Genomic DNA, 19,178 nt, shown 5'->3' on the forward strand with positions numbered 1-19,178 from the left:
AAAGTCCAAATAATATTATCTTAGATTGTACAATATATTTTTCTATTCAGTTAAATAATTTTAATGAATAAGTAACTTGCTTTAATATGAAAATATGATTTTTATAGTTTTTAAACTTACGGATTTTTCTTCATATTTTAACAAATCTTACCAAGGCTTTAAAAGAACTTAACTAGGGCAGATAGTTATTTTTCCGTATAATCTTACTAGGGTACAAAATCTATACTAATATTATAAAGCTGAAGAGTTTGTTTGTTTGTTTGAACGCGCTAATCTCAGGAACGAATGGTCCAATTTGAAAAAATCTTTCAGTGTTAGATAGTCCATTTATCGAGGAAGGTTATAGGCTATAAATCATCACGCTACGACCAATAGGAGCATAGTACCAGTAAAAATCTATACTATAATATCAATAGGAGCAGAGTACCAGTGAAAAATGTTACAAAAACGGGGAAAATTTTGACCCATTCTCACTTATGTGACGCAGGCGAACTTGCGCGAGTCAGCTAGTAATCATAATAAAAGTACAGCAAATATCACAAAAAGATTTATTTATTGTCATTAAATCATAGCAACCAATTACAGAAAAACGTAATCAGGGCGAACCAAGAAGCCAAAACCCATCTTCTTCTTTTAAATCCCTGGTTTCTCATACACCTCTTTTTCTCTTGAGAAAGATACCCCAGGTTTCTGAGTAAATTTAGCGGTAGTTTATCTATTCAATAGTGTTTTTTTATATGAATAACAACAACAACATCCGCGCGGATCGATCTCCGAGGTTAAGTCATGCTTGTCGAGGTTGATTTGTGGATGGTCGACCATCTTATACATATCGAGTTCCTCCGTGCTTCGGAAGGTACGTTAAATTGTGGGTCCCGGCCGTCAATTTCGAAGATCTTTGACAGTCGTTAACAGTAGTCAGAAGCTTGAAAGTCTGACAACCAGTCTCACCGAAGGGTATCGTGTTATCCCAGGTAACTGGGTTGCGGAGGTCAGATAGGCAGTCGCTCCATGTAAAACACTGATATTCAGCTGCATCCGGTGAGACTGGAAGCCGACTCCAACATAGCTTGGAAGAAAGGCTAAGCTGATATACATATAAGTAAATGTTATTTTGAATAGAAAAACTACCGTTAAGTGAACCTGAGAAAGTGTAGGTGAGATGAAATATACAGGAAACGCTAGGAAAGTCTGTTTCTTGGTGCAATTTTGTTTTACATTAGCTTGTTAGCGATGGCTGGCATGTTTTAAGCACGGCTGGTGAATGGCACTCGGAGACACACCACGGCGTCGTTGTTCTCGTCCTGCATTTGAAGTTCCACTGTCACTTCAGTGTCCTGAACAAAAACAATGTCAATCGAATTAATGGTAGGTTGAAATCGTAAGGGAAGTAATTTTGTTATGATAACTGTTACTATAAATAATGGTTGATGATATTTCTATTATAGTTTCCTTTTTTATTTTGAGAGATTTTTAGAACATGATTCATGAGAAAAAAGTACAGTGAAATCCGACACAACTGTCTGTGAAACCACTGAGATATAGTATAGTACTGTGTTAAACATACAACTGAATGCATGAAAGTTGAAACCTACATTCAAAATGTATTTATGCTAATAAGTCATTTTATCAATTTTGGAAAATTCTAATTGATTTTTCTATGACCACCTACTCTACTTCTATTTATTTAATCACAGTTCAAATACTTGATGCCTGTGCTTAACTTACCACAGGGAAGGGAATTTTGCCGAAAGGAATCTTAAGTGAGGCAATAACTCCATCTTGTGCCTTCAGAGGACAAGCTCCGAGTACGAGAGAGTTGCACACGTCGCTCTCCCAGTTGATGCTTATAGGAATTGAAGCTGAGCCGAATTTAATGAACACAGTGCCTTCAGTCTTCAGTGAGTTGATAGCGCGGGCTGAAAAGTTACACGTTGTTGTTAACAGATGGCACTAGTTGTTACTTTCGTTGAAGATTTCTAAGTTGTATCTAAACTGAAATAAGCTTTAACCGAAGATAGTTTTAATTTCTATTTATTTTGTAGCAATATAAATTAATTATTTCGAGAATATCTCGACATAGATACATTTTTTTTTATAAGGGGTCAAGATGCAATATTTGTTCAATGCTCACTCACCTAAAAGTCGGAATTCTGTACCGAGACTCGCTAATTGCCAATAATAAATAGTCTTAAGAATAATTTGTGTTTGCTTCCTAGCTTTGCAAATACCTCTGGGTAAATAGCTATGCTGGAAGCATTAAGAAAGTAAACCATAGTAAGTAATAATTACGTGAAATGAAACTGATGTTGAAGACAGTGTCCTCCTCAGACACGCGGCATGGAGGGGTGGTGCAGCCCTCGATGTACGTGAGTAGAGGAAGAGGACCGGAGTGACGGACACCTGCAACATAATAATATAATTTTAAGTTAGTACCCTTACATAATTAGTTACAAATAATCGGCAGTAACAGGAAAAATTGTTTTTTTTTCTTTTTTCCTTAAAAAGACAACTCCCGCACTAAGAATTGCTCTTGTGTCGCGGGGACCTCTACAAACATACAAACAACGGACACAAAGCACAACCAGACCCGAAACAATTATTTGTGAATCGCGTAAATAATTGTTCCGTGTGGGAATCGAACCCACGACCTCCCGTTGCAGTGGTATCGGCGTGGCGACCTAAACCACTGCGCCACGGAGGCAGTCATAATATAATAATTGTGATATTTATATTCTTAATTTCGTATACTTTTAAAATAAATTAAAAAAATTCGTGATCAAACAGGTAGTTTGTATATTTTCCCTTGTTTAGAACTGTGTAAAATCGTGGTATATAACAAAATAATTTTCCCAGACGCAACAGTTATAAAATTAAAAACGACTTTATTTGGAACTTAATTTTTGATAGTTTCCTCTCCACCAATATTCACTTAAATGCCTATAAAGACCAGGCAGGACCATTAAACAACTAAAAACAACAACTTACAGCGACTGACTTCAGTTCTCTGAGCGCTCACTATAACCACTCCGACGGACAACAGAACTAAGAAACGCATCATCTTGCTTCGAACAACTTTCCTACCACAGATTCAACTTAGGCAGACCGCTAAATAATTGACCTTTATATACCAGTAATTAGTAATCAGATAAAACAATTACCTACCAATCTCCAATTAAAATTATCGCTTTAAAACTGTCAGGTCATTTGATAATCTATGTTGACAGGAGTTTTCAGTAAACATTAAGATGTTTTGTAATTAATCACACGTTAAGAAAGACCTTTGTACCCATTTCTCGTTGCACGGACTTTTACAGAGAACAATTATGATAAAATCTGTTCTTTTTTCTAAATAGGCTCTCCGGCGCTACAGAATTGCTCCTGTGTCGCAGGGACTTTTGCAAACACACAACGTACAACCACGACGCGGTAATCGAACCCACGACCTCCCGACGCATTGTTAGCGACGTGGCAACCTAAACCACTGCGCCACAGTTCCGAGTCAAGCGGTTACATAGAAATTGATCCTTATTCTGTTTGGGTTGAGCAAACGCTTCCCTCATTACTTCAAAATCTCCCTATCGGCAGCATGCTCCGACCAGTCATTTAAATATGCGTCCAGGTTATCCCGCAATATGCACACCTAATAATAATTTATCAATTGACCGATCAGGTCAATAGAAAAAAAAAACTTTAAAATTAATAAATATCAAGTTCATGTTTTAGACGTATACAAAACTTATGGTCTAAAAACAAAATGATGATTTAGATATCCCATCTTAGCTAACTAATTTATCTTATACCTGTGCTTATAGAATAAGACAGCATCTAATAGATATAATGTGTGTCCCTAAATAGGGTTATATAGGCTCAATTTGTATACATAAGTAAAAACAATGTTGAAGAAACTTATCAGATTTTTCTTAAACCATTTATTTAATAATTATCTATAAACACCTGCGCATTCTCGCAGCTGTTAATTATCGTTATCGATAACAGATCAAATCCGGAATTAATGAAACAAATAACATAGTCATAATGACATCGGCCATTTAAATAGTCGTAGCCCTTGCGGTTAATAATAAAACTACACTCCCTAACATTTAAGGATTGAGAAATAAAACAAATCATTAGTATGACATTGTTGTATATGAAAATTTACATTTAAAAAGGGCAAGCCGTGAGTTTCTTGCCGTTTCTTTTCACGAGGAACAGCTTTTCCGAAACGGTAGCAGATAAAAAAATACGATTTTAAATACGATAACAAGTTTATGAAATAAAGTATATTTTGACTTTGACTGAAACAGACAAAATTTTTATCCAATGACTGTCCCACTGCTTGGCAAGAGTCTCCGAACAAGGGAAGGGTTAAGCCTTGAGTCCACCACGCCGGCCTCGCAGATTGAGAATGTATCAAGAAATGTGTAAGTTTTAGTTTGCCTCGGGTTCGAACCGTCGACTACATTGCGTGAGCGATTCAAGCTTAGATCTCTAGACTCAGCTATCATTGCTCTTAATTAATAAATATCGTAGTAAAAACAATCTCAAATCACATTTGTATATTTATTTACTTTCTCTCTTGACATAACAAAACACAAAACTCATAGTTAAAACATAATTTATAATTCAATGAATAAAGTTCTCCACTTTCCGGACCCTAAAAATCAGGAGTGTAGTCAACATTCCGTGATGTTGGCAATACTTGTAAACCAATTATGAAGTTGCCAAGCCTCCCCTTGTAAAGGGTTGCCAGTGTAAATTAACGCTCTCCACATATTTCTGTCACAAAAAGTATTTATTTTTGCCGGTTTTAAACTTTGTTTAGTCTCGTTTTTATTTTTACATTTTTGAATTCGTTTTACATTTTGCGTAGTCTATTAAGGGGATATTTGTGAAGGGTAAAGGGTATTCAAATAGGTTTTTAAATTATCGTTCTTTACATTTGACCTCTGAATAAAACAGGGAATCAAAAAGCATCTTTTTTAGGATCCTTTTAGCTGAAAGTTCAATATAAAATGACATGAGGCTTCACAGATTTTATGATATAGATTATTATATCAACGTCATCTATATAATAATATCTAAACCTCTTCTATTAATGAGTGAGTGACTGACTGACTGATGGAAAACGCACAGCCGAAACTATAGAGCGTAGAAATTTGAAATTTGTTAGAAGAAAGAAGTGTAGAGTAGCACTAAGAGAGGGCTTTTTGGAAATTCCACCTGTAAAAAGGTGAAATTCCTCGCAGGCAAAGCTGCGGTAGAAAGGCTAGTTAAAATATAATCTGTTACTTATTATCAGCCCTATAATTACTAACTCAGCGTTTCCGCGACATTTTTTCTCAAAGCACTTTATAAATCTGTGTAGGGCATCGCGGGGCTAAGCGTAATCTTTATGATCTATTCGCCTCGAGTGGCTTGTTCGGGTGTATAGTGCCCGAACGTGCCGTAACGACCATTGTGTGGACCAGGGTTAGCTAACAACATATTTTTAATGAAAATAAATTAGGGTGATAAACTAGAGTAGATGGTAGATTTTTAATCATGTTATGTTTGATTGTTTTTCGTAATCGTTTACAAAATCGATTTCCGGAGTGATTCCAAAATTTAACATAGGTGAGCTTACAAAATATAGCAGTAATATAGTGCCCGGTATATGGCGATAGGCTCGCCCTTTATTCATGGGACTAATTCATGTATTTCATACACCTTAGCTCCTTCAAATATAACAGGCGTGATATCTACATAATTATTATAGTAACATTATAAAATTATAGAGTTTGTTTGTTTGTTTGAACGCGCAAATCTTAGGAACTGAATAGCCTATTTATTAAGGCAGGCCAAAAGGAGTAGAGCACCAGTAAAAAATGTTTCAAAAACGGTGACAACTATGACCTATTCTCTCTCTCAAAGCAGCGCAAGTCAGCTAGTTATAGATATAAGCTTAACCACGACAAACAGGAAAAACTCCCATCATCTTTCCATCTATGTACTACATATAAAGTGTATCTTTGCTAGCCCTGGTGTAACGTTGTAATCGTGAGCATCAATCATAATTTACAGTAGCGATACCGCGCCGCGCCGCAAAGAATATTGATAACAGAAATATTGGTGGCTTGCCGCACGCCTGCAGAGTGTCGTATGTTTGTATGCCTTATCCTTGAAATATTGTTATCATAATAGCTTTTGCTCTTTTAAGGAAATGAGAGAGTGGTTATTGAAGATGTGACACGGTGAAGATAAACTTTTGTACTCATACGTGGACAAAGGTATTTTTACCCGGCTACGCCGAAAAATATGAGTTATAATTTTTATTTAAGATATGTTAAGTGAAACTTCATAAACTTGAAAACACTATTGTTATATTTTCGTTACTATTCATGATAGTCTCTTACATACTGTAAATGAATAAATGAATCTCAGAAATTGGTGAGTAAATTTCGAAATTTTATCGTACATTTTTCCATTATCGGATAAATTTAGCTGACGAATAAATTCGCCATTTTAATTTTGTATCTGGCAATCCGTCAACATTAATATACGCGAAGCGGATAAACGTACAAAAATGTTATAAATAGGCGGGTAAATATGTCCTCAAAATATCAGATCGTCTGTAATATTTCATTTCCTGCGCCCAACATGATTTGGTAAGGGTAGGAAGTTAGAAGTAAGCATTTATCTACCGTGTATGGATTGTTCCCTGTTCCATTCCATTACTAATCACCTATATTGTGAAGGAAATAATGTTTACTTTTCCTGTTACAGTTTTTGATAAGATTTGCGAAAGGGTAAGCAATATATCACAGGTAATTACCCAGATGGGTAATCAAAATATCACTTGTCACTCCTCTTTTAATATTCTAACCTATTGACGATTTTGAATTGCAGAATCCAATAAAACAACGTTTGCAAAGTGACGAATTAAAGCGGGCTGACATCACTATGTCAGCCCGATAATGACATCTATGTCACTATATAGATGTACAAGTTTATGGTATCGCGTGCATCGGTAAGTTAGGAAAATATCTATTACCTAGCCCATATACAGAGCCGCAGAGCTATATAAAAAGTAGTCAGCTGATCGCAATATTATTTAATCCCTGCCTATCCTCATGGGAACGAGGCGTGATTTTACGTACAGTAAGTTATTTATACCCGTTGTTAGTCCCCAGGTATTTCGTTTCGGCGCTTGACCGCAAGTACCACTAATAAATAATGTTTCCACCTAGTTAGCAGTAACTCTGCCATTAAATTTAGCAGCTATTTCAGTAGTTTATTGAAGTTCGAGCGTTTCCCCATGTGGTGTCCTAAAGTGAAACTTGATGGAGCGTAGGTGTTTCTAATTTGATGAGTCTGTACGTTAGCTTGATAGAATCGATTGCAATGAACTACACGGTTATTTATTAAGGAACGTTTTTTTGTCTAGTTTTGTGCAGGCTCTACTCAATTTAATTGATATATTTTTTATTTCAGTTGATTGATAGGTCTCAACTATCTGTAATAACGTGATATCCGATTATTAATAAGATCGTAAATTATGGATACGATTTTTATACGTTTTCTTTGATATAATCATGTTTATTACAGATTAAGATAGGAAAAATGCCTTAAATATGTAAGTGTTTGAGTAATAAAAGTGTGTACGTTGTATATATTGTAAGTTCTTAGTAGCTACTGGACAACAAGTGTGTTATACATAAAAATAATATATATTGTAGATAGCTAAACGGTAGTTTTCCCATGGCTTACTAAACATACATTATTCGGAACATCACTAAATCTTCAAGCATCCACACAAGGCAAACTTCCCGCAATTTTGCAGCAATTTCCACAATTTCTACTCGTATTCATCGGCCGTTTCACCTGATTTCGAATAATGCTACCAATTTCCCCTACTTCGGTCAGATTTGGGGATAAGGGAACGTTCACGGTGAAATATCGTTGGCTTAGGGCACAGTTACTGCTGCTGAAATGGGATTGTCAAAAGGGAATGCATGTCATGAAAGCCCTTTGCTACGATTGCGTTTGTTTTAAAGGGTAATTGTGGGTTTTGACGATGTGTGTGAGTGTCTGTAGATGTGTTCCCAATAAAACAGTTTTTAGTAGGAACAATCGTTTTGATTACTATGTTTAACGTATTTTTTTGTCCAAAACTCATTACGTCGAATTTTATACGTGTAAGCTCTTTGATATTGCGATCAAGAGTACAAATAGTAGTTCTACTATAATTTTAATTGTAAGCTTGCTTAGCCCTTTGTGATAAGTCGAAAATCTTATATTACGCGTTAAGTGTTCCGATGTTCAGTCAAGTTAAAAGCAGGAAATTGGTATTTCAAACCAAACAAATATGACCGCTGTGGGCACACGAAAGCCGGCACTTGTAAAAACACGGATACAACTTTGTACTCTATACTTCGTGTAAACTGGAATTCAATTTACTTTTTTGAAAAAATCCCGCGGAAGCCAAATCCGGGGAACATGTATTTCCCATTTGACGCCTTTAAACGTAAGCTGGTGGTGCCATCTATTTCGGAAGCCGGTCCATTCATCACCCAGAAGCCGGTTGACCGCAACCGCCCGCGTTCTGCACTGAATTCAAACCATTCCCAACTTAATGATGGCAGATTAGAATTTAACTTTTGAATAGGTATGTAAATTGCTTTTATTTAGCGTCCCTTTTGAAGTTGAGTGCCTAATTTATTTAAATATATTGGCAAGTGACCATGATAATATATTTTTACCTAAAATTCTTGGTAGACAAAAGAGACAAGAGACAGCTTCTATAGTAGACAAAAGAGCTATGCCCTCTCACCATATTAGGTATAATAGTTATACACTACAACTCTACGTTTTGGACATTTGCAAACTGAAGTAGTATTTTATAAATGTTTAACTTGGAAGCAACCCCTTCTCTCACAAGAAGGTCTAGAAGACATCGAGAAACTACTGAAAACTGGTCGGAAAAATAACAATATACTTGAATCAAACTCTGTATTTTAATTTTTAAGAAATTAACACTTACTTAAAAATTACTTTTCTTGTTAATTAGTTATAGTTTAATTTAACACAATACCATATTAACGTAAAGTTATGTAGTCTACTGAATAAAGAAATATAGCCTTATTCAAATTCATCACCTTGAAGTCAAAGAAACGTCTGTAGAAATAACTTAAAACCATTTAAAATGCACGTATGTATATAGTGTTACATAAGTGCCGCAGTACACATGGCAAAGAGACGTGGCAGACTAAAAGGTGCAACGCAATTAGCAACGCTGCGCCGGTTTTCAACGAACCACATCGTGCCTGTCTCGGCTACTTTTATATACTACCTCAGTATCCTGTCTAACGTTTGCAGACATTACGCACTATGGAATAGTCACATAGCTTTAAGTAAAAGGTTACTGTAGTTCAGATGGTTTGTATGTTTGTATTTCCTCGTATTATAAGAAGGTTAACTGCACGTTTGGCGCTGTAGTTAACGTGGTCACATCGCCGTTATAACCGTGGCGAATTCGATTTCAACCCAGGACAAATATGTATTTGTGTGATAAGCACGAGTTTTTGTTCTGAGCCTGGTTGTAAATTTGTCTACAAGACTATGTATTCAAAGAATATAAGTATGTTCAGCAGTTGTCTGGTTACCATAGTACAAGCCCAGCTTAGTTTGGAATCGGATGACCGCTTAGAAGTTTTTCAAAAACTCATTTGATTGTTCTCGGTAGTTACATCGTTGGTTTTGGACAAAACCTCACTTTCGATAAAGAATAAGGTTTAGTTTATAACTGATAGAATAATAATGAAGAAGTTATACTGGCTGTTAAAACTCGTTAAAAATGTTATACGATATTTAAAACCATAAAAATTTTTGCTTTTAATTAACTTCCGCCAAGTTAGAGGTTTTGAGCCATTCATATATACTGAAAATTCCTGTTGCTATTTTTTTGTATCATGAGGATATTTATAGGAAATCGGTGTGATTTCCTACAAATGTACCCACGCATCATATAGAAGGTTCAGGTATACATTAAGGTAACAATTATCGTTTAGAGATACAAAGTTAAGTGTGTATTTATATATATCATGCTCTCTTTAATGTTGGAGGAAATAATTGTAAAAGTATTTATAAACGACTAATTCAGTGTTTTGAAATTACATCCAGCTGTAAAAAGTATTAAAAAATCACTACTACTTATTTAATATTTCTTGTCATTTAAAATATAAATAATTACAATCACATTTATATCCGTACATCCGGTGACACGACAGTGCGCGAGTGTTGCACCATATCGCGGCCATATTGGCGCGGCGAGTGACAGCCGTCCATGCCGCGGACACGGATGGATGCTCTCATGAATTCACACGCGAAACAGATTCTGACTCCCGACTCAAATATATACAGAGGCGGATTTATTGACTGTTAATTGATGATTAATAACAGTTTTGTGATAAGGGTATCTAAACAGCTGAGAATTTACTGTCAGGTGTACACAGCCGCTGATAAAATCATAATAAAATCGAACCGAAAAATTTGGAATTGAAATTATCGTAATTTCTAAGGTAAGTAACTACGAAACACACTTACTACACATACTTATATGTAGCTGGGTTGGTACCCAGCTACATATAAGTTTCATAGTTACTTACTCGTAAGGTGAGATAAATGAAGTAAGTTTCGAGAGGTTTTTATTTGTGTGTGGAAAACACACTGAGAATGATGATGATGAAGTTTATGAAATATTTAGTTGTTTACATGACTTTCGTAGTTGATTGTATCTATCACTAAGTTAACAATCCACCGGTCAACTTAGAGAAATGGAAAAATGTGTTTTTTATATATAGTTCTTAAGGGCCAAAAGAATATTGTTTAAAAATCATTCAACGTTTGAAAAATAAAGGCTCAATCGTCTACCATATTGCCGCGTATGGCAACTGACAGCAGGCAATGGACAAATGGATGCGTTCGCAAATTTCCGAACGGATGACAAATTTATACGACGCAGATACTCCGCGAATGATGCAGCAATAAAACCCCGGCAGAGATGGATTGGGGAGCACGCTTTATTAAAATATGACGAGATATATTAGAGGTGTACCTTTTTTTAGATTTATTACAGCTTTTTATTCGCTTTTGCTATCACGATTTGATGCATTGCGAGGTTATGTAACGTTTGTGTTTTTGTTTAAATGTTTGTGTGTCCAGAATTTTCGCGGAAATAAACATTATGTACAGTACAGATTGCTCACTTCAAACCGTAGCGCGTTTCTCTACAGTCGCTAGTATCGAGTAACGAAATTTCTACATTTAAAATTTACTACACAACAAATTCTTATGGCGCCCGGTAGACACGCTGATCATTTTTTCACACAAAATTTCTATATATTCGATAGCTAGCTGGTTGTTCATAGTAGATAGTAAATAATTAGCGTTCTCATCTACATGAAGTGCTCCGAAAGTTCCGGTAGATATTCTTTTAGTAAAAAATACCTATATACATGGTGCTTCCGTTAATAAGCGCGAAGTAAGGCCCTGCACTGCCACAAATAATTGAAATATTGACAGAAACAATAAATCTATATTCAATTACGTTTTACCTGCGTTACGGCTGCTCGTACCAATAAAATATAAGAGTACGTGTATTTACAAGGGATGATGAGCTTTGGGAAATTTGTTAAGTCCGCCATTTTTATGAGAATAATATATTTCGACAGTGCTTGTAGTGCGATAGCATATTTGTCTGTTCTCATCAAACCACTTTTGTACTATGTACTCAAGATATGATTCCTACCTGGAACATATATTTATGTGGTTCTCTAAGACATTTGTTAGCTATCTAAAAATAATCTGTCTGTTTGTCCAACCTTCAACAATAGATACGAGCATTATAGCTATACGGGTTTTTCAGTTATTCTGTTACGATAAACGACAATTACAGATTCATAATTATAGATTCTTTATACAGTTGATTAAGAGGTGTCATCAAGATTTTCTAAGTGTCGGTACTTGGTCGTGTAAGGCTAAGGTATTTCCATTAAAAACTGCTGAAAAAAGTGCCAACATAACAGCGTGAACAACTCATTTGATTCCAAACTATGCAGAGCTTGTACCATGATAACCAAATAACTGATAAACATACTTTTAGACTTCTAAATACATAATATAATACTTATATAGATAAATTGACAACCAGGCTCAGAACAGATACTCGTGCTTATCACACAGATATTTAATTTTGTCCTGCATGGTATTCGAACCCACCACAAGCCGCGCTATATAGAGGCAAAGGAATCGTTAAAGATGCCTGTTAAATAAGTAAAAAAAGAAAATGATAAAATTCCTCGAAAAGTCTCGTAGTTTTTTCATAAATACAATAATTATTTTATTTTCAACTGAAGAGTATTTGAGCTTCAGTATTTTATATGTTGTTTAAATATTCGTTCAACGGAGCATTCAATACGATATCGTTTATTATCGAATGTACAGCCAGTGCGCTGACTGTCAAAATAATTACTGGTATATTAAATGTATCTTTTTAATAAAGAACTGCGATTAATATCTGTGGTGGAATTAATTTTGCTCTGTTATTGTTTAGTTATTAATAGTCCTTCCTATTGTTAGCTTTTCTATTGGCAGTAAGGAAATGTATAAATAATTTGCTTATAAAATGACTATTTATGTCTAATGAAAATAAGTAGACCAAACGTCTTCCAATACATCGCTTTGACCTCTGCATTGAAGCCAGAACAAGACTCCATAGCTTTTAAAAACGATTTCAGTAAAAAAATTATAACGAAAAATTGTTTTGCTAATTTTATAGTACGTGTTCAACCACGTCGAACTGTTCTCATCCCCAAATACGTAGTTGAACCAACAATACTTGTGAATAAGTGCCCGTGCCCAAAATTGCAGCAACAATAAAGTTTGAAACAAAGTGCAGGATATTCATTATTTCATTCAGTATTCAGACAACAGCGGTCCAACTGAACTTAGATTTGCACCAAATTTCCACAGTTGGAAATAAAATTCGTCAAAAAAAGTGCCTCGCTTCGTATACACACACTTTTTTCGTTGTTGGACTTTTGTGGAAAAAAAATAGACGTAGGGAAAGTTTTCCGTTCACGTTTCACCGCCAGAGCCAGTCACAAGTTTGGTTCCTGTAATATAATCTTTTTTTTTCAAGCGAATCGAAAAGTTAGACGTTTTGTTTGAAAGCATTTTGAATATGCAAAGTTGTTTAGTGTTTGGAGTCTCTCTCCAGCATAATGATATAGATATAGATAAATAGCTTAACCTAACGTCATTTAAAAAGATATAATTAAAGTGCTTAGATATTAAATACGAACTGCGAGTAGCGGTATTATAATACTTGCAAGTAAATATTAACCTACAAACGTTTAGCTGAAAATCAATGATTTATTTATAATTTTATTCATATCTTTCTTTCTACATGTCATTAGTTCCTTCCAAATAGATAATATTATATTAATAGGCATCATTAAAAGATGATTACCTAAGCCTATATTTACGTGAGAAACACCACCTGCCGCTGTTTTATGTTAATTCATTCACTATGGCGGAAGATTTTTATGAAATATTCTAATTCTTCAATATCGGGTACCTAATAGTCTTTACTTTTACGCTCGCGTGATTTATAGAGGCAAAGGAATCGTTAAAGATGCCTGCTACTTTATAAGTAAAAAAAGAAAATGATAAAATTCCTTGAAAACTAGTAGTTTTTACTTTATCAAAGGAACTTTACGTAAATTGAGACTGATAAATAGACTATTTGATACCACTAACAAACTCACTTTATGGATTTTATTTGTAAATTGAATTGAGGATTCTTGTGTATATTTGGATTGAAAAATACTTTTATTTTTATTGGTTGAGATATTTTTTATACTTACGTTCAAACAGACACAGAAAGAAAAATACCATTTGATAAGTTATTGTTTTGTTTGTTATTGAGCTGTACAGAAAACGCCGTACACGTAGCTGAATATTGGGCTGGCAGTGTATAACAAGACAGACTATAATTTGTTTGCCATCGACACGCTAAGAAGAAGAAGAAGTTATTGTTTTTTGCGATTATAATTCTTAATATTTTGCAGAAAAGTTTAAAGGGCGAATGATAGTATTGTTAGGTGGCAAACAATATTACACATTACCCTACCTACAAACATGTTAAACAGAGATTTTTGTAACGTTAAAATTTAGAAAAAAATACGCACACGTAGTATTTTATACAGTCCCACAAGTACACATCCACACACGACCAACTCGGGCAACCAGTAGGCATAATGTAAAAATAAAGTCAAGTGGCGTGCAGCAGACATTCAGTGAAGCTCGGACTCAGGGGTCGACCCTTCGGCGGCCAACGTGATTTATAATCACTGTAATTTGATTTAAGGCTCTTTTCAACGGATTTTAGTTCAGTTGAGAGAGATTTGCGAGTAAGAAGGCAACGTCAACAATAGGTAAAGAAAAATTGTTATAGAAATATTTGGGGAAAAGTTTTCATGTTTTACAAGGTCGATTATGTTACTCACCTTTTTTTACTGCTGAAGTTGGTTTATTATTTGTTTTTTGACATAATGTTGAAACCGTTTGGTTTTGATAAATGTTGTTAATTATATTGTTTTCTAAATGGCAATGTAGAAAACAATATAATTAACAAGGTGTATGACAAGGTAGTGGAGGTAGAATAACTATAAGTAGTATCGAAGACGGAATAATTAAAGCAATTATTTCTTTGCGGCCGGTAGGCAGTTGACCAGACCATTTAACAGTAGCAAGAGACAAGAAGGAGTGTGCTAAAACGGTCCAAAAATTGTTATTAATGCCTAATATGAAAATATATCAATCACTGCCATCATACAGTCATGAAAATTTGTTTACAAATGAACATGATAAACATATCCCGGGGCGTCGAGCACTGGCCTAAATTACGAATTAATTTAATTGATTTAATCACATCGCCGAGTTGCAATCAAGCTTGCCTACCCCAATATATCCAATACTACCCGTAGGGACTCCGGCATATTTTAGTTATTCAAAATATGCTGTACATTACGTATTCGGTACGTGTTCGGAACGTGATACGGCTGTTGATTGGCTCAACATTGATTCATTTCATAGATACTCTATCGGATTTGTTAATAATCCTTATTTGCTTTTGGTAGATGTTTATCGGTATTGGCAATAAGATGTTTGTACGTTATTATGCAGAGAGGATCTAAGAAATAGTGCTTGATTATTATATTCTCTGCTTATTTCTTACCTACTCTATGACACCATTTGTTAATCCCTCGGATACGTGTGAAATTTTTTGAGTATCATAAATATCTAATACAATTTACATGTCTATTTCTAAAAGCCAGGCATATAAGTGGAAAATACTGGGATTAACTGCGACTTAAAGCAAGATTTAATAAGATCTCAGTTTTTTAAGACATGACGTACGAAAAATCACGCCATTTTCCCATTTGGGTGGACAGAGACCAAAGAACTTTGCGTGAAAATACTTAATGATACCTAGGGAAGATCCAGACTCGTATTTATGTGTTATGAATATTCAAAAAAATATAACGTATGCCCATTAATATATGAAAGCAAACAGTCGTTATAAACAATTGCGTCAAATTTAAATCAGTACCCAAAGTAACATAAATTACAGTTGGATAAAAGTTATTTTACATGTTCAAACAGTTTCGCGACAAATGTTGCTAAGCTAAAAATCTGCTTACACCACATTGTGCCGTAATGTTTTGTTCAAAGCCATTGTCTAAAATGTTTGTGAAATATGTTTCGTTGTTCAGGGGTTTTTGTTCGCTCGCTTGCAACTATTAACATTGTGGTATTCAAGTTAAACTACTGTTTACTTACTGGACATTATTGAATGGTTTTTGTGTTTGGGTATTTTGGCTACCAATGAATAAAGCAAAAAACTAAAATGACGTTGTGGTTCTACTGAAACCATATTATGTACTCATACGCTATGTAGTACATAAAGTCTTGCGTTGGATCGTCACTTGATGATTTTATGCACTATCAACGTCTATACATAAAACAAATACATATTATCGTACGAGTTTAGTTCCCTTACGTTACTTTTTCATTGGATCGCCACTTGCTAAAGTTTCTATGCGTTATTCACATTTATACATCTTACGATAAGGTTAATTTCTATAAGGTAGTTTGGCTTTAGATAATATGCTGGGCTTTCCACAGCTGCAATTTCTGGAGTTTATCTACTCGGAAACTTACTTTTATTCCGTATTCTCGATAATGATAACCGTAGTAGAATTGTTTATAGACACTATTTTTTTTTAATGGTTAGAGACCATAAAAAAATCTGAGTTCGCTACGATTAACACCATGCAGTTGCATGAAAGCTCTACTTACTAGAAGACTACTAATAAACGAAACTAAAAGATTTCAAGAATAGGATTGTAATAGTTTTATTTATACCCAAATGTTTTATATAGAGCGTGAATATATTAATGAAGCTCCTGGGAATCAACAGTTATTTATATAAGTTAATTATATCTCAGTAATTTTGCATCGATATTTCAATATGTGACACGATTTAAATCCATATTTACATTACCGATACGTCATTCCGAGAATCCGAAATGAGGTGAATGACGGTCAGTTGTCGCATTTACGTACACAATTATTTGTAATGAGGGAAATCTGAAAGCTGTGGGATTTAAATCCAGATCATTTACACAAATAAACAATGATTTACGTAACTGGATGTTTGTTTACTTGAAATTGGAATGTCAGACCATTAGCAAATGATTGTCAGTTCGAGATTTTAAGCTTAAACTTATTTTTGATAATAGATCCTGGTTGATGAGACAGTAGGTATATTAATGATTAAACCATGATGTTAATGTACATTAATAAGTTTGCGTTTCGATGTATATAAGTATGTTTAACAGTTATTTATTTACAGTTATATTGTTATACTGAGTAGAGCTTGTACTATACGGCTTTTCGTTTTCCGAACACCATTGTGAAAGATATGTTAAATCTGAAGGACAAATCGTGGTTACAAAAAAAATCACACTCTAAAATTGGCAAGGCAAAATCTATTGCAATAAATTGTCTAAGAAAGCGTAAGATTTTCCTTTTGCTGCAACACATAATGGCTAATAAACTTTATAAAATTTGTTCTCAAATTTCTCCATCCACATTCTTTCAGTCAGTTACTCCAGTACATTTACAGTTCAATACAATCGATTGGGTCCAACCAGTCTACCATTTTATTCAATCGATATTTACAGGGAACGAAGGGAAACGATTGTAATGAAGAATAACGCGATAAAATTGTTATGGGGCTCCATTGACGTAAAGCGTTACCTACTGTTCCGAATATTTTTGGCAGAATTGTTCCACTGGAACGGTCTAAGGTAAAAAGACGGCGAAAACAGTACAGGGTTTTATTTCGATGTATTCTTGATTGAACCATTTTGGACCAGTATGTACTATAGAGCTTGGACAGCATAGACTTTTAGCTATTGAGAAAAAAGCGGCAATTAGATAAGTATGGATTGTTTTAATTTGTGTTGGAGAGACAATTATGTCATTATAAATGACTAGCTTCGGCTAGCAACTTTATCCGTGTTAAAAGATTTCCTGGTACCAAATAAAAATAAATCCATTCAGTATCCTTTGCGTAACAGACATACGTACCTATATACAGTATACATTCATCCTCACAAACTTTCGTATTTATAACATTAGTAGGACTTGTGTTCACTTTTGTTTTTCAGGGTACTCAAATCATTGGCTCAGCGTGGAAAAATAGGTGTTTCTATTGATACATCCAGATAAATAGTCGTAGAATACTAACAAAATATTGTATGAAAAGGGAAGAGGCTTCCTACAAATATGAACTGAACACCTGAACAACTATAAATGTATTCGTAGAAACGCTTTCCCGTGAACTTGTATTTTGAATGGACCGTTTGATCACTTCCGTTCGAAGAAGCGCTCAAAATGCCTTCACAAAATCGCTACAAACTTATTGAAATACAATTTTTGTAGTAGCAAATGTTAGGATAAATAATGTTAAGAGCTAGTTTTATAGCTTATAGATAAGTTAAGGATAGTCTATCAGATTACATTAAACACCGGCCAAGTGCGAGTAGGACTCGCGCATGGAGGGTTCCGTACCAAAAATATTCATATATATAGTGGCAACGGAAAAACAACTTTCTAGATATCACGGTTTATGAGATACAACCTGGAGACAGACAGACAGACACAGGCTTTGGGCACAGGACCTGACCTCACGGAACGGAAATACTGAGAAGCGGAAAATGGATATCTATTTTAAGCATCGTTATTTCTAAACACATAATTTTACGCCAGAATAATAAAGCTTGTTTATAATAATATTTTATAACTACATTCATATCCTCAATAATAAATTATAGCTAGATTATAATAAAGTTTTTACGAAACAAGTTTTCAGTACAACAAAAGATCATTGTACTTTCACAACAATCGGAGACGTACAACAAATGCACCTGACTGAAACTGAAAACACTACCTACTTACATAGTTTGAAATATTAAAAATGTGTCATGTTAATTTTCACTAAGTAGTTTTGCACGATAATACTAGCTTCTGACCGCGACTTTATCGACTTTAAAAGATTTCCCGGGGATAAAAAGTATCTTTTTTATTAATCTATGTTTTAAACTATCTGTGTACCAAATATCATCAAAATTTGTTCAGTAGTTTAGCCATGATTGAGTGACAAACATCCATCCAAACATAAAACTTCCTTATTTATAATATTAGTAGGAGTACGATTCGTGACAATATCGTTCTCGGAGATGATGAATTTTTATTCATATTTCAACAATGTATTGTGAAGACGTAGACGTACTTGCGTTCTACGGGATACTGTTATACCGCATGCTTTCTTTTGTTTTCATTTTTGATATTCTGTTTTGTTTTGTCACTAAGAACTGCGCTCACTTGTTTTGTTGCCGTTTGTTCTTGTGAAAAACTGTTGAATTGGAACTAAGGTTTTTGTTTATAACGTATCTGGATTTTGAATTGTGTACTCTTTCAGAATGTCATTCCTTTCTTATCTATCTTATCTTTCCGTCTAAAGGTTTACAGATGACACTGTGTTGTAAAGTAAAAAAGGAATTAGT

The 19,178-nt window shown here is 34.6% G+C and overlaps 1 protein-coding gene across 1 annotated transcript; it reads right to left on the minus strand.

The window, feature by feature from the left end:
* Positions 1-534: 534 nt before the first annotated feature.
* On the minus strand, positions 535-3,119 carry LOC142981613 (uncharacterized). The gene is made up of 4 exons (XM_076127632.1): positions 2,989-3,119; positions 2,293-2,403; positions 1,729-1,919; positions 535-1,337 (listed from the first exon to the last, which is right to left on the minus strand). The coding sequence occupies exons 1-4, from the start codon at positions 3,059-3,061 to the stop codon at positions 1,248-1,250; spliced, it is 465 nt and encodes a 154-aa protein (XP_075983747.1). The 5' UTR covers positions 3,062-3,119; the 3' UTR covers positions 535-1,247.
* Between the last annotated feature and the right edge of the window lie 16,059 nt (positions 3,120-19,178).

This window comes from Anticarsia gemmatalis, chromosome 20 (genome assembly GCF_050436995.1).
Source record: "Anticarsia gemmatalis isolate Benzon Research Colony breed Stoneville strain chromosome 20, ilAntGemm2 primary, whole genome shotgun sequence".
In the NCBI taxonomy this organism is placed as follows: Eukaryota; Metazoa; Arthropoda; class Insecta; order Lepidoptera; family Erebidae; genus Anticarsia; species Anticarsia gemmatalis.

Bases quoted from the DNA above. Each gene is read 5' to 3' on its own strand.
- LOC142981613 (XM_076127632.1), bottom strand. From the start codon at position 3,061: ATGATGCGTTTCTTAGTTCTGTTGTCCGTCGGAGTGGTTATAGTGAGC. The intron at 2,404-2,988 runs GTAAGTTGTTGT...ATTATGTTGCAG, and splicing joins GAGAACTGAAGTCAGTCGCT to GTGTCCGTCACTCCGGTCCT. The intron at 1,920-2,292 runs GTAATTATTACT...GTAACTTTTCAG, and splicing joins CAACATCAGTTTCATTTCAC to CCCGCGCTATCAACTCACTG.